Source organism: Anabrus simplex, chromosome 2 (genome assembly GCF_040414725.1).
Source record: "Anabrus simplex isolate iqAnaSimp1 chromosome 2, ASM4041472v1, whole genome shotgun sequence".
NCBI lineage: Eukaryota > Metazoa > Arthropoda > Insecta > Orthoptera > Tettigoniidae > Anabrus > Anabrus simplex.
The window spans coordinates 825407484-825422827 of NC_090266.1; the positions used below are offsets into that span (position 1 = coordinate 825407484).

At 38.1% G+C, this 15344-nt stretch overlaps 1 protein-coding gene across 7 annotated transcripts in view; it reads right to left on the reverse strand.

Moving 5' to 3' along the window:
- Positions 1-15344, reverse strand: part of ssh (Protein phosphatase Slingshot) — an 834886-nt gene that overhangs the window by 10257 nt on the left and 809285 nt on the right. For all 7 annotated transcript variants that reach the window (XM_067141516.2, XM_067141515.2, XM_067141517.2 and 4 more), the window contains 2 exons: positions 13560-13829; positions 7112-7258 (listed from right to left, as the gene is read on the reverse strand). In XM_067141516.2, the coding sequence (XP_066997617.2) occupies positions 7112-7258; positions 13560-13829 (417 nt within the window). The remainder of the gene's footprint in view (positions 1-7111; positions 7259-13559; positions 13830-15344) is intronic.

The window sequence follows — 15344 nt, forward strand, 5'->3', positions numbered from 1 at the left end:
GAAACACATTATAAGAAGTTATATACCAACTAAAAACACACACACTCTCTCTCTCTCTCTCTCTCTCTCTCTCTCTCTCTGAGCTCACAACTTTTCAATACTGACTTATTTTGGTAAGCAATTACTGTATTTCCTCGCATACTAGACCCCTCCCCCCCCCCGCTTTTATAGCTGCATAACGTAGGGCGATAGCCTCCCATTTTTTCCAGTAGCTTTTGGGTATAAAGAACTATAAATCATACATGTATATATTCTACACTCTTCTTGAACAGATTTGTGATTGTATTATTAGTTTTACTGGCTACCTTCAATGGAGGCAGCATTTCTAAATTTAAAATAAAGAAAATAATAACTGGTGAACACATGACTTTTAGGCCTACATATACTGTAAATATAGTCAGTTTTAGTTTCTCTTATCATTTGTTTCATGTCATTAACTCCCCTGATAAGGCTGACGTCAGGAAGGGCATCCAGTCTTAAAAACTGGCTACAAAGATTCATTTCACTCCATACTCGACCCAATAGAAAAAAGGGATAAGTGTTGGACATACAGTTTTATTTATCGTATTATGCAATATTAATGCAAAAGAACCTGATGGCCAGTCATTTGTCTCTGTCAGTTGAGCAGTAGGCCTATCACACGGTAAACCTAGTAGTAACTGCTTTCATTTGAATTATTGTTGTCTTGTGCTGCCAACTTCTCTGCAGTAGGTGTTATCATCATCCCAAATTACGTCATCTTCACTGCCACCAAGAGCTTTCGAGATCCCTTTTTTTTTTTTTTTTTTTTTAACATTCAGAAATAGTTTTGTTCTTGATTATAGAGTCCAAACAGTGAGAATCTATTTGCAAATCGTTTCTGGAGATGGGCTCCATTATTCCCACTTGGGGTATGCGTAGCAGAAGCCGCCCTTTTTGAATAAAGCCGTGCTGTAGAAAGCATGAAACCTACCCGTTGATCGCTAGCATAGGTTATGAGTTGTATTTCCAAATGTAATACATGTAAGGTCTGTTCCAATCGATACTGAATATATTCTAAATAGCCTGCTCATGGGCAGTAACTCGACAGGCGTTCTAACCTAGTGACTGGAAGCATTCTCTGGATAACTGCAACTGTTGAAAGACAGATCTTTATCAATCAATCAATACTGATCTGCATTTAGGGCAGTCGCCCAGGTGGTAGATTCCCTATCTGTTGTTTTCCTAGCCTTTTCCTAAAAGATTTCAAAGAAATTGGAAATTTATTGAACATCTCCCTTGGTAAGTTATTCCAATCCCTAACTCCCATTCCTATAAATGAATATTTACCCCAGTTTGTCCTCTTGAATTCCAACTTTATCTTCATATTTTGATCTTTCCTACTTTTATAAACGCCACTCAAACTTATTCGTCTACTAATGTCATTCCACACCATCTCTCCGCTGACAGCTCGGAGCATACCACTTAGTTGAGCAACTCGTCTTCTTTCTCCCAATTCTTCCCAGCCCAAACTTTCCAACATTTTTATAACGCTACTCTTTTGTCGGAAATCACCCAGAACAAATCGGGCTGCTTTTCTCTGGATTTTTCCAGTTCTTGAATCAGGTAATCCTGGTGAGGGTCCCATACACCGGAACCATACTCTAGATGGGGTCTTACCAGAGACTTATATGCCCTCTCCTTTACATCCTTACTACAACCCCTAAACACCCTCATAACCATGTGCAGAGATCTGTACCCTTTATTTACAATCCCATTTATGTGATTACCCCAATAAAGATTAATAAATATATTTCATGCTTGTCCTCTGCATTTATCATATCAGGATCTACCTAAACAGCTGTAATTGAGATAAGAGAGAGCACATTATTCAGGTTATCAAATCAAATCAACCATCAATGATCTGCATTTACGGCAGTCGACCAGGTAGCTGATTCCCTATCAATTGTTTATCTCGTATTTACCTTACCTTCATAACTGTTTACCTAGCTTTTTCTTAAATATTTTCATCAAACCTGGAAATTTATCGAACATTTCCCTTGATAATTTATTCCAATCCCTTACTCGTCGTCCTACAAATGAATATTCGCCCCAATCTGCCCTTTCGAATTCCAACTTTATCTTTTCCTTCTTTTCCTCCTTTTAAAAGCTCAACTCAAGATTATACTTCTACTTATGTCATTCCACGCCAACTCACCAATGACAGCTCGAGACATACCGCATAGTTGAGCATCTCATCTCCTTACTCCCAAGTCTTCCCAGCCCAAAGTTTGCAACATTTTAGAAAAACGCTACTCCTTTGTCGGAAATCACCCAGAACAAATCGGGCTGCTTTTCTTTGGATTTTTCCAGTTCTTGAATCAGGTAATCCTGGTGAGGGTCCCATACACTGGAACCATACTCTAGTTGGGGTCTTACCAGAGACTTACATGCCCTCTCCTTTGTATCCTTACTACTACCCCTACATACTCTCATAGCCATGTGAAGAGATCTGTAACCATTCTAAACTACCTCATTAATATGATTTCCCCAATGAAGATCATTTCTTATATAAACATCTAATAACTTACAGTGACCCCCGTGAGATACTATCACCCCATCAACACAATAATTAAAACTGAGAGGACTTTTCCTCTTGGTGAAACTTAGAACTTGACTGTTCATCCCATTTACAATCATACCATTGTCTGCTGTCCATCTCACTACATTGTTTAATCCCCCTGCAGTCTCTCACAATCCTGCAACTCATTTACTACTCTATACAGTATAACATAATCCGCAAATATCCTTATCTGCGATTCCAGAAAACATAAAGGTCCAATAATACTGTCCTGCGGGACCCCCCTCTTAAACATTACAGCATCAGATAATGCTTCACCTACTCTAATTCTTCGAATTCTATTTTCTAGAAATATAGCCACCCATTCAACCACTCTTTTGTCTCGTCCAATCGCCCTCATTTTTGTCAGTGATCTCCCACGATCTACCCTATCAAAAGCCTTGGATAGGTCAATAGCGATACAGTTCATCTGACCTCCTGAATCTAAAATATCTGCTATATCTTGCTGGAATCCTACAAGTTGAGCTTCAGTGAAATACCCTTTCCTAAACCCTAACTGCCTTCTATCAAACCACTTCATAATTTTGCAAACATGTCAAATATAATCAGAAAGAATGCTTTCCCAGAGTTTACAAACTACACACGTCAAGCTGACTGGCCTGTAATTTTCCACTTTATGTTTGTCACCCTTTTCCTTGTACACTGGGATTACTATTGCAACTCTTCATTCATTTGGTATAGCTCCTTCATGCAAACAGTAATCGAATAAGTATTTCAGATATGGCACTATATCCCAACCCCTAGCCTTTAACTTTCAAGCCAGTATTAAAAAGTTGGCCAAGTTTTACCCTACAACGGTAATAAATTTCAGAAAATTTCACAATTTTACATGCTGTCACATACATTACTATAACTTCTAAACGACTTGTCTGATTTTGTTCAAAATAAGTGGATATGCAGTTCATATCATGCAAATTTTGTATCTACATACAAAAAAGTGGCATGCAGAGTAAAAAATCTGGTATGAAAAACACCTCACAACTGGTTCTTGGTTCAAATGTTCTCACTGTAGAACAGGTATGATAACTAGGGAACATACTGGAAGCAAAATATCCTAATGATGTAAGGGAGCTTTACCCCACCATCACTATACAGAGACTTCTGTAAAACTCATCCGTGAAGATACAAATCAATTTTAAAGCAATTACTTAGGAGTTCACGATAATTTTCAGTTACAAATTGAATTTTTTCTTCAATACACAAATCAACAAAATATGGCATAATATTCCAATCACTATTTTCTTCTACTTTCATCTTGTGAAAAGCAGCACCCTCATATTTTATCAGGATGTACTTTCTATATTCAATTGAACACATTTTACTAATCTTATCACCATCATGCACACTGCCATTCCTATACAGAGAAGAAGCACCTTGTGATGGACTGAGCAAACAGTCTATTTAATGGTGTATGCAGGTTGCCTACGGGAGTCAAATCAAAAGACCAGCACCTGGCGAGCCAAACATGTCCTCGGACAATCTGAGCACTAAAAGCCATACATCATTCATTCATGGCGTATGACCTCCAGAGAGGCCTGGTGCAGGTGTTTTCCTAGTAGACTGCCTCTAGGACCCTGTATTGTCCAAAAGTAATAACATACTGATTGCAACAAGATAGGTAGTATAAATGGTGTTCGGAGGCATGTGTATGCCCGCTCCCCTGCTTTGTGGTTAGTAATTTTGCCACACGGAATAGTGGCAATAGAAAATAAATGGAAATAGGCACACGTAATAGCCCAAGACGATCATCCACAAGGAAGAAAAGAGACAGAGTCCAGTGGAAGCACGAATGTAAGTCAGTGGAGGTGCAAGTGGATGGTACAAAGAACGTGAAAGGTCGAGAAAATAAGCTACTCACACAAGGATCCCTGGTTTCGCACCAAACATAATTTAGTCCCACAATCTAAACTGAATACGAACATTATAAGGAATGTAAAATTCAAAGGGAAAGCCAAAGGGAGAAAGAACTAACCTCATGAAGATATTATCGAAACACCAAATTACCAATGTATTCAAATTCTCAAAATGTTAGAACATCCACCCAAATATCACAGGATAAATCAGGTACAATATGCAGGAATATACAACAACTGGTCTGAATCAATGAACCCTATCAGTTAGGAAGTAACAAATACCAGCTAATATTTTACAAAATTCGACAGGCTGTGTTCTCAGGCTTAACATACCTTATTACAGATCAGGTATACAGTGAAAGTCAAATTTAAAGAAAACACAGAAAGGACGACCGGCATCCAGATAGTACAGCATATTCAATAACATTTATGAAAAGGATAACTTCCCAACCATTTTTACACTAGAAGTAAACATTACATCGAAGAGGATATAACGAAGCAGAAACAAATATTTACAATCACACCGACACTGAAAATAGAAATTCCACAGCAGTTCGAAAAGACAAATATAATCGCAAGGAATAAGATGGAAAAATATTTACAAGGAATCGCTGTATTTCAAACCCTCAGATCTGCTCAACTCATTAAAAAAGGAACAAAGGATATAAAATCCTTCCAGATGTATTGTAGACGAAGATAAGTGAAGCAGAAGGCATTGTAGAACCGCCCAAATGAAAACAGTTATAATTGTCCTTTCATATAACCTCACCTAACCTCTCAAGTTAATCAGCAAAGGGTAGAGCATAATTTTTACACTTCCAATACCAAAGTCTAGTTGATACCAGTACTTTAATCACAATAACAGCTATAATGTTCATACCTCTGAAGCTTCCCAATTAGTAACGGTACGGAGCAGACGTCCATGATATTAGAAAAACAATGCACACAAGGAAAGCAGTAGTCTCCCTCTCTACAACAGGCCTGGAGTCCAGCCGAACTAGTGTACAGAAATGGCAAACTTTATACAGTATGTTGGAGAGCGGGGAAAAAGGGGGAAGTAGATACATGTAAGCACTCGTAGAACGTTGAGAACTTGCCAGAAGCTTGAAGTAAGAATCATGTGGTCGTGACGTCGTATAATGCGAAGCACAGGTGATCCAGAGCAGTACGTAGATGAATGTGATGGAATACACAGGGTTACAGTGGAACTCCGGTGAGCCAAAAATGCAGTGGAGGTGAATCAAACATATTTCATGATACAATATTGAAAACTTTCTCTTCATGCACTCAGTCCAGTTCCTTTTTTACCAACAACCATTCAATTTTTTCAGGAAGGTGCTTCTCATTAAACAGTCAAAGTTGGATAGTTTTTGTCTCATTGTATTTCTTTCCAAGGAAATTTTTGACTTGACCTGATACAAGATTTTCTTCTCACTAATTCTGGCTCTCCCTGGCTTTTTCAGCATATGTGGTCAATATAAAAACACGAATCCATCGATCTTTCTCCAGTCAGCTTCCATTAGGACTCATGTTTTGCAGCCTTAGGAAGAACGGTGGCACTGACCAGCATGCATTTTGTTCTTTTGCTGATGTGTCTGTTTATCCAGATATTTTTCAAGCATATCATTGTGTTTCTTCCAAATGTCAGTTGCCACATGGCTTCAGGGGTGCAGTCACTTTTGTGATTAATTTTAGAACCAAGAAAGATGAAATCCATAACTAACTCTATTTCCTCATTTAATATTAATCTCAACATCTATTTTGAAATTTATTTTGATTCAAGAAGCAACAAAAAAAATAATTGATTGATTGATTGATTGATTGATTGATTGATTGATTGATTGATTGATTGATTGATTGATTGATTGATTGATTGATTGATTGATTGAAGATTTTAACACATTTTACTATGATCACTTGAGGAAGACCAATGTATGAGTTCACGGCCAGATGTGTTTACAACCCTGACATCTTGCTACTTGAAAGGAGTGTATTGAAGTGTATTGTAGTGTGCAACATCAAAAGAAGTTCAAGGGAATGATGATCAGTGTAGGTCGCATCCGACTCCTTGACTGAATGGCCAGCATAGTCGCATTTGGTTCAGACGACCCCGGGTTCGATTCCCGGCCAGGTTGGAGAATTCAACCTTAAATGGTTAATTCACATGGCTCGGAGGTTGGGTGTTTGTACTGTCCCCAACATCCCTGCAACTCACACACCACACCTAACACTACCATCCACTACAACAACACGGTTTCCCACACATGACAGATGCTGCCCACCCTCATTGGAGGGTCTGCTTTACAAGGGCGGCATCAGGCTACTAATAGCCACATAAAATTAGTATTAGTACAGGTCGTTAAACAACACACACCAATTACTGCAAGTATTCAGAATTCTGAAAGTACTATTTATACGAGTCTAGGTATGTCCGCAATTACGAAGAATGGAACATTTAAATCTAAGAATTTCATTTTTGTCCGTATTGAACTGAGAACGTAAGATAGGAAACTTAAAAGGGTCCACCTTTTCAATACAAATAAATGTTATAGTTTATTTACAACATATATTTACACTTGGAACTAGTTTCGACGCTGTCTGGCGTCATCTTCAGCCAAAATATGCGAAATAGGCATATTACTAATTACTAATTACTTACTTCGCATTTGTAATATATTTGAAGGTGTCGTCCCAATGCTTGAGTAGATCTGTCTTCTCATCATCATAGACTCTTATATTCTGATAGATGAACATTCCAGGAAAGAAGTTGTCAATCTCTCGTGTTACGTTCAAGATATGTCCAACACTGAAATTTAAAATTACATCAAATATTATTGCAACAATAAGACATTATACAAAACATGAAAGGAAAATCACTCAGTAAACTGGAGCAAAACCCATGTTCTTTGCTTTTAGAAGACTAATGAATCAAAAATATAAAAGAAGGGAAATTGAATACATTTCGTATTTAAATCTCACTGAAAATTCACATATAATACCCATATCCAAGTCTGAGGGGGATAAAACTACACGGGTTTAACCCTCTCATGCATGAATTATTTTGCGTTTGGTGATGAAGAACACTCGTACATAATGTGGTTTACCATAATGGAATATATAAACAATTTTTAGTGAACACTATTCTAAGCTTTTAACATTCAAAGATCAATCATTACTGCCTACTGGCCATGGGTACGTATTGCAAAGCGCAAGTATACTTGCACAACTCCTGAAGTCTTTGGTAACTGGATGGATAGTGCCCATGGAAAATAAACGGGTTTGGTACACCTGGGTGTTGACGGGGTAGAAGGAGTACGCTCGGAAGTAGCGCTGTTTTGCCATCTCTTGTGTAAGAAAAAAAAGGCATCACTGGTACAGGTGTTAGATTTACTGTGAAGTTGAATAGGTGATAGGGAAAATGTACTACTGAAATTAAAAATAGTAAATAACACATAATTTAGCTAATTTCTAGTTGGAATCATGATCTTCATCTTCACTGTGTATTTATATAATGTATGCCTACACTCAGTCCTGTTTCTTGATACAAGGTTGGGGATGAAGTAAGATGAAATTATATGCCATGTTTTTACAGCCAGATGCCCTTCCTGATGTCAACCCCAGTTGAAGAGCTAATGAAGAATAAATGAATGATGTTGAATGAAATGAGTAAGGAGGTGGAAGGATCGGCTATGGACCGTGAATCGTAACTGTCTACATTTGCCAGAAACCACACAAATCTATTCTCAGCACAACCGACGGTGGGGTTTGAACCCACTTGTCTCCTGAATGCAGAGCTTGGCTCCATACTTGCAGTGCATTAACACACGTGGCCACTCTGCTCTGCGTGTTCTCTATACAGTAGACATTCCAAATTTATGGAATCAAGAAAAAGTATGAGAATGATTGGAAATTTTGAATAGGAAAAACAAAAATAGATCATTTCACTGTGAGGTGCTGTGCTGATTTTATTTATGATTATAATTCTTTAAATAGTCTTAAAATTATCTGTATATCTGGCAGGTCTACTTTGCTTCTCTTCAACAACAACGTTAGAATTTGCTTTACGTCGCACTGACAAGTAGCAATTACAAGTAGCGGAGACTCACGGTATTCCACACATTATGGTACTATTCACAGGTAGGGTAATGCGAACATGTAACACAGACCTATGGTGTTTCGCACATTGCGGCGCTATTTACAGGCAACGCAAACCTATAAAGGCGACGCAAACCTATGGCGTTCCTCACGTAAGTGGACTAACCACAGGGACTCGTACTATCCCGTGGAACTCCTCGCATAGTGAGAACTGAGAATAGGTAAGGCAGAACCATGGTGTGGCTCATATAGGGGTATGAATCACAGGTACTGTACGACCCACCTCCTGATTCACATGCTGTAGCTACTAATCACCAACCTACTGCGTACCTAACACAGTGGTAGTACGCGCAAGTAAATGTGACCCATGGTGCTCCCTGCGTGATGTACTAATTACAAGTAGTCTCATGCTTCTAATTGGATCATCCCTTGGTTGCCCCTTTTAGTCGCCTCTTACGATAGGCAGGGAATACCGTGGGTGAATTCTTGGTCTGCGTCCCCCACCCACGGGGGGGTGTTTGGTCCATGAGAGGCATTTTATTTCCTTCAAGTCCGGCGGCAAGCTGGATAGGACTCCCCTAACCGCCACCTGGGATGCGCCACGTGGGAGTATCATCTCTCTCCCTGCTACACCAGCGTAGTAGGTTCGTGGTAGGAAAGGCCTAGGAGTAGGAAGGAAGCGGCCATGGCTTTAACTAATATACACCCCCAGCATTTGCCTGGTGTGAAAATGGGAAACCACGGAAAAACATCTTCAGGACTGCTGACAGTGAGGTTCGAACCCACTATCTCCCGGATGCAAGTTCACAGCTGTGTGCCCCTAACCACATGGCCAACTCGCCCAGTTTCAACAACAACATTCCACCATTATAGGGTAATTATTTAGTAAACTTTGTTCATTAGGCAACTCCTAATTGGAGCAAGCACAATATAATTAATTACATTCTAAATAAATATCAGGTCACGTGCATGTAATGAGAGTTGAAGTATGCATAGTGCAGAATGAATTATGTGGCACTGAAGGTCTGGGTTTTCTTTTTCTTAATATCAGTCAGATTGTAGAGCTCTTCAAATATTTACTGCTGAATGCAGGCATAACAAACAATTGAGACAAGAAAAATTTGACTATGAGGAAGACAAAAGTATGAGTTCACAGCCAGGTATGTTAACAACCCTGACATCTTGCTACTGTATTTGAAAACATAAGAATACTGATAAGTTTGCAGTGTTGGCCCCGATATTCCTGAAAGTTCTGTGTTGTGTAAAATATTTGGAAATATGAAGTGTTATCACTCAATATTTTGTGCAGCACCTAAATCCTCCATAATTCATGTCAAATAATGTTGAGTATGAGCAAAAAATAAGCTATTAATGAAATATAGTTAAGTTATGAAGACCTACTGTTGCAAAAAAAAAAAAAAAAAAAAAAAAAAACAACAACAACAACAACAACTTGTAAGTCATGGTGTAATGTTCAACCACTAGAAAATAAAGCAGAATTTGTTACGAAGGAAGCCATATTTTTTCAGTGTCGATTCAGTTAACAGAACTTTAAAAAGCTTTTCAGTCTTTTGAAATATTAATTAAAACACATATAACACTAAAACATACCTGTAAAAAATAACAGACTAATAAACAAAGAATGCAATGTTTCATTCTACATGAACAACCTCAGATTCTATCAAATCACTTTTAACCATGTGTACGTATGTACAATATTGTTTACAATGCACCAATGCGTGTCAATGATTATGAATTGTTGATGTTACGAACAAGTGAGACAAAATTATGAATGCAGATGTCCTCCACTGACACGTTAGAAACTTTGAGAAAGTTTCCTGTACTTAACTTAGCTGCTAACTGCCTGGTACCCCTAGTGACTACATTTGGGCTGAGGTCAGTAACCTTATCTGGTCAAGATTTGCTATGTAGGCAGTTGTTCACTTTAAAGGGAATTTAATATGTCTTCCTATCCAATACATACACAACTCCATCATTACATGGAGTAATAATAGTCAATCTAATGATGGAGATGTGTATGTAATGAATAGGACGACATATTAAATTTCCTTTGTAAAGTGAAAACCGTCAATACGGAATGATTCTAATATCTTGTAATAACTCTGTTCTGCAGAAAGGGGAGGGGATGTGCTACTTGGTTACATTATGTATTGTGTGTATTAGCAGATAATGCATGGTAATGATTTTGAATAAAAATGCAGAAATGAATTAACCCTTTGCACTCTTATGTTGAATATGTTCCAAAATATGTTTATTCTGAGAACAGCACGCATTAACGACATCATTTAAGCTTCTACCTACACTTGCACAATATCATGTCTGCAAAGTACCAATTTAGTCTTTTCTTTCAGTCAAGGTGAAAGGTCATTGAACAGAGAGCTACACTACACCTCAGCACACACTCGGAATATTACAAAGGGCTGTGCTAAGTGTAGTAACAGATAGAACATAGAAAGGCAAAGAGAAATCCACTTCTTCAAAATATTTACAATGAAACTAGGCCTTCATTGAGATGTCTGCTTCAAGGCGTGCTATACAGATGGTAAAAGTAAACATACAAATTCTTCATTTCCAGATTTACGTAATCATGTGAAGAACTTCATTCCAGCTTTTGTTCAGTTTTTGCCATGAGAACAGAGAGCACTACACCCATACATTTCCAGAAAAATAAAATGAGTTTGTAACCAGACAAACTTATTCAAGTGCTAATGGTTAAAGAGTATCTTATAAGATATTTATTGTAGTGATAAATAATAATCTACTAAAATGTCTCAAGTGGCAAGAACACTGCTTAAATTCAAGGAATTTAGTACAGACAAATATAACCTAATTCACATTCCAGACGTACATGTATACATATATGGCCATGCAATGGCCATGGAAGTGTATGGTTAAATGAGCTTCAAAAGTCAGTACAACTTTTACCAACTGAAGAAGATAATATGCAAGTTCATTTGCATCCAAAGGGAACAGTTCCTGGTGATCATAAAGTGTAAAATATCGTCTATGAGTACGGTAGAAAATTAGGGTTTGCCACTAGCTACAAAGGTAAGCAGAATGCCACCATGAAAAGCAAGATTCCAAAATTTGCCTGCTATGATATTAGATCTCCTTGTCCTATCAGTGGAGACATGGAGACAAGGGCGCCCATACCCGGGGGCAAGGTGGGGCTGCGGCCCCCATCTAGCTCTCAGGGAAAGGCAAAACTCTAATATAGTCACGTGTTTTCCTTTCAAGAAAATGACTTAAAAGTCAGTATTGCGTAAAAGCGGTAGTACTGTCCCCCACCAACAGGCAGGTGATACGGTGGGTTATTCTACCGCAGAGTAGAAATCACCATTTATCTTCCAAAACATTAAAATTACTATGTATCCCCAGGTCTGGGCCCCCCTCTAGAAACTGTCATATGGGCGCCCATGCATGGAGATGAATCCAGGACTGGCTTAGAAGTATATGAGGGTCATATTACCTAGTTGTTTGTTACAGACTCCATTCCAGTGCATTTCGGTACCACTGCATCCCTGGTAACACAGGAGAGTACAGCGTCCTTGTTCAGAATGAATGTGCTCATATTTATCAAGCCTTGATAGTTATTATGAAATTCTAGACCACCTTTTAATGGCAGTGGATGAAAGATTTTGAGACTGTAAAAAAAACTGAATCTGTCTGCCTTGTTTACAATATCTGAAGAACACCACGCATGCTTTCCTTCGAGTGCTCTTGAAAATGTGCAAATGTTTTGGATCTGTATTCCCCATGACACATAGCTTTAGAAGCAAACTCTCTATGCTTCACAAGGATAAGAACATTTTTACGGATGCTTTTAAATTGTTCTCCATTGTTCTGTCCATCTCCTCTACTACAGCATCTGTGGAAAAAAGCTTTTCTTGTCTGAAAAATATAAAATATACTTCAGAAATGCAGTTTCAGAAAGAACTTCTAGTGCAGTTGGTGAAGAAACAGCCATTCTGTGAAGACATCACCAACAAGTCCGCAGCCTTAAAAGCACCAAAGGATCGATTTGGTATTGAATATTACCAAGTTCGATTAGTGAGATAAGCATGTGAAAATACATTTATTTTATTTTCCTACTAGCTCTTCACCTAACTTCACAGCCACCAGCTGTCACTGGTGCCTCATAGTGCTATTCCAGTCATGTCCAGTGATGGGAAAAGTACAAAATAAAAGTACAGTAAAGGGACTCAATTATAGTTATATTGCCAAGCTCTCAGTGTGATGTATATCAATTACTAAAATATAGTGATTACTATTTTTTTTTTTTTCCAGAAATAAATTATGAGTAAAAACGGCATTTTGTGAAGAATAATGATTACAAGTAAAAATTAGTAAAAATGTAATCATTACAATCAATTCAGTTACTTTTACTTCCCCACCGTGGTCATGTCGTACATCAGTTCAGGCAGATTGTTTAACATCCATTTTATCTGATTACATGTGGCTTCAGAGTGAGATCTGCTAAGTCACCTTTATGGTGGCATTAATGTCACAATGCACTGGCCTTCTTTTACTGTGTACATTACTGATAATTTCATTTTCTTTTATCCCTTTCCAATCAACATATATGAGGAACTAATATCCTGTTTAATGTTTTGCTAACCGGACGAGTTGGCCGTGCGCGTAGAGGCGCGCGGCTGTGAGCTTGCATCCGGGAGATAGTAGGTTCGAATCCCACTATCGGTGGCCCTGAAAATGGTTTTCCGTGGTTTCCCATTTTCACACCAGGCAAATGCTGGGGCTGTACCTTAATTAAGGCTACGGCCGCTTCCTTCCAACTCCTAGGCCTTTCCTATCCCAACGTCGCCATAAGACCTATCTGTGTCGGTGCGACGTAAAGCCCCTAGCAAAAAAAAAAAAAAAAAATGTTTTGCTAAAGAAATCATTGGATGGTAACTACTGGATTAAAAATAAGGACCACTTGTGATATACTAAGAAACTTTTCATACTTCACTGCTATTAAAATGACAACTGACCCATTCTTTTGAAGTTCCTCAAGATTAGAAGCATTCCATTCAGAGCCCAAGTATACGTGATCAAACACTTCAGTAGCTGCGTCCATCTGACCAAGTATGGTGAGCATCTCTTGGTCAATGAAAGGCTTGAATTCTCCCAAATCCATGTCCAAGTCCTCTTCCAGTCTGCCACGAATGTACTTGGAAGTTACTTCATCCAAATCTACAGACATCATAATTTCCTTCAGGGTGCTGCGAATTACACGTTCCGTCTCCTCACGTTCCCGGGGCCTGCAAAATTAAATACAGAAATGTTGAAGAATCTTTATTTTGAATTACTTACAAAATGAAACTATAAAAATCACATTAGTGTAATCGAATTACAGATATATGAATATCACTTCCATGTGAAGATGCTCTTTTATTACAAGGGTAAGAGTTCCAGTTGAGGGAATAAAAATCATCAAATCAGATAAGATAATTTCAACCACTTTTCACTGTCAATTTCTATGGTTTTTTTTTTTTTAATGCTATTTGTTCGGGGCGTCGACCCATGTGGATCTTTTGCCCCTACTGGCACCATATTGTATGAACCTGCGTGTAATTGGAATGGCGGTAGTGTGGAATATTGTGTGTGAGGAAAGGAAGATTAAGGATGTCACAAACACCCAGTCTCCAGGTCAAGGATATTAATCATTACTAAAAACCTCTGACCCGGCCGGGAATCGAACCTGGGGCCGCCGGGTGACAGGCGAACACGTTGCCCCCTACACCGCAGAGCCGGACAATTTCTAGGTTACATTTATTCTGGTCATAATAACTGCATCTTATGTTATACATGGCCATTGGCTGCATTAAATATTTCATTCATAACTGCATCAATAAACTGCATCCAGTCCAAAGAATAACACTCTAAATGTACAGTAGATTTAATCCAAGCATCAATATGGCACAGTACATGCAGTTGCTAAGATACTAATAGTTTTGATAAATTATGTTCGGACCATTTATGAGATCTACCGTGTGACAGTGAATAAAATATTAGTTATTAAGTAAGAGGAAGTACAGTGCTTTTGGACTTCCCACATTAAATAGCTTTAACTTTGTTTTGGACACGTCCACCTAATCAACGCTTACAAATTGTGTTATACAACTTTAATCTATCTCATTTCCAGTTGAACTAGTTTTGGTCTATTGTTTAGACCATCTTCAGCTACAGTGAAAGCCTTAAGAACCATACACAATGATAAAAATTCTATATTATAAAGTTTACATTCCTTTTCTTGGTGATGTCTTCAGGAATTAAAAAACACAATTTAAATGTCCATTTTGCAACATTATAAAATCTTTGTTGTTGTCCTGCAAATTGGTGAAAACATGTTAAATGCAGTCAGTCATCTTGTAACACACCAGCAAGAAGGTCAATACGAGAAAGAAAGAGTTCCATTCGCAAAATTCAGTTTTGGGAAACCCAATGATAAAACATGGTCTGTATTCCCATTTTCAAGCTGGTGCATTTGACTCTTGAAAAAACATGAAATTTCTCAAGGAATTCTACCTTTGGCAACACTCAACTGCTACCATTTAAAACTAATGTATCCAAATCAAAACAAGGATAGAGGGGAGATTGTTGCCTCTTACATGTTTTAGATTTTAGGTAATTGTTTTTACACATTCACACTTGTCCATCGGCAACATTACAGTGTAAACAAGAGGCTACTTTCATTTGAAGATACAACTGAGTAGCGCAGAACTTCAATAGTTATTATTACAACTGGTGTAAAACAGAGTGAAAGTTAAGGTTTT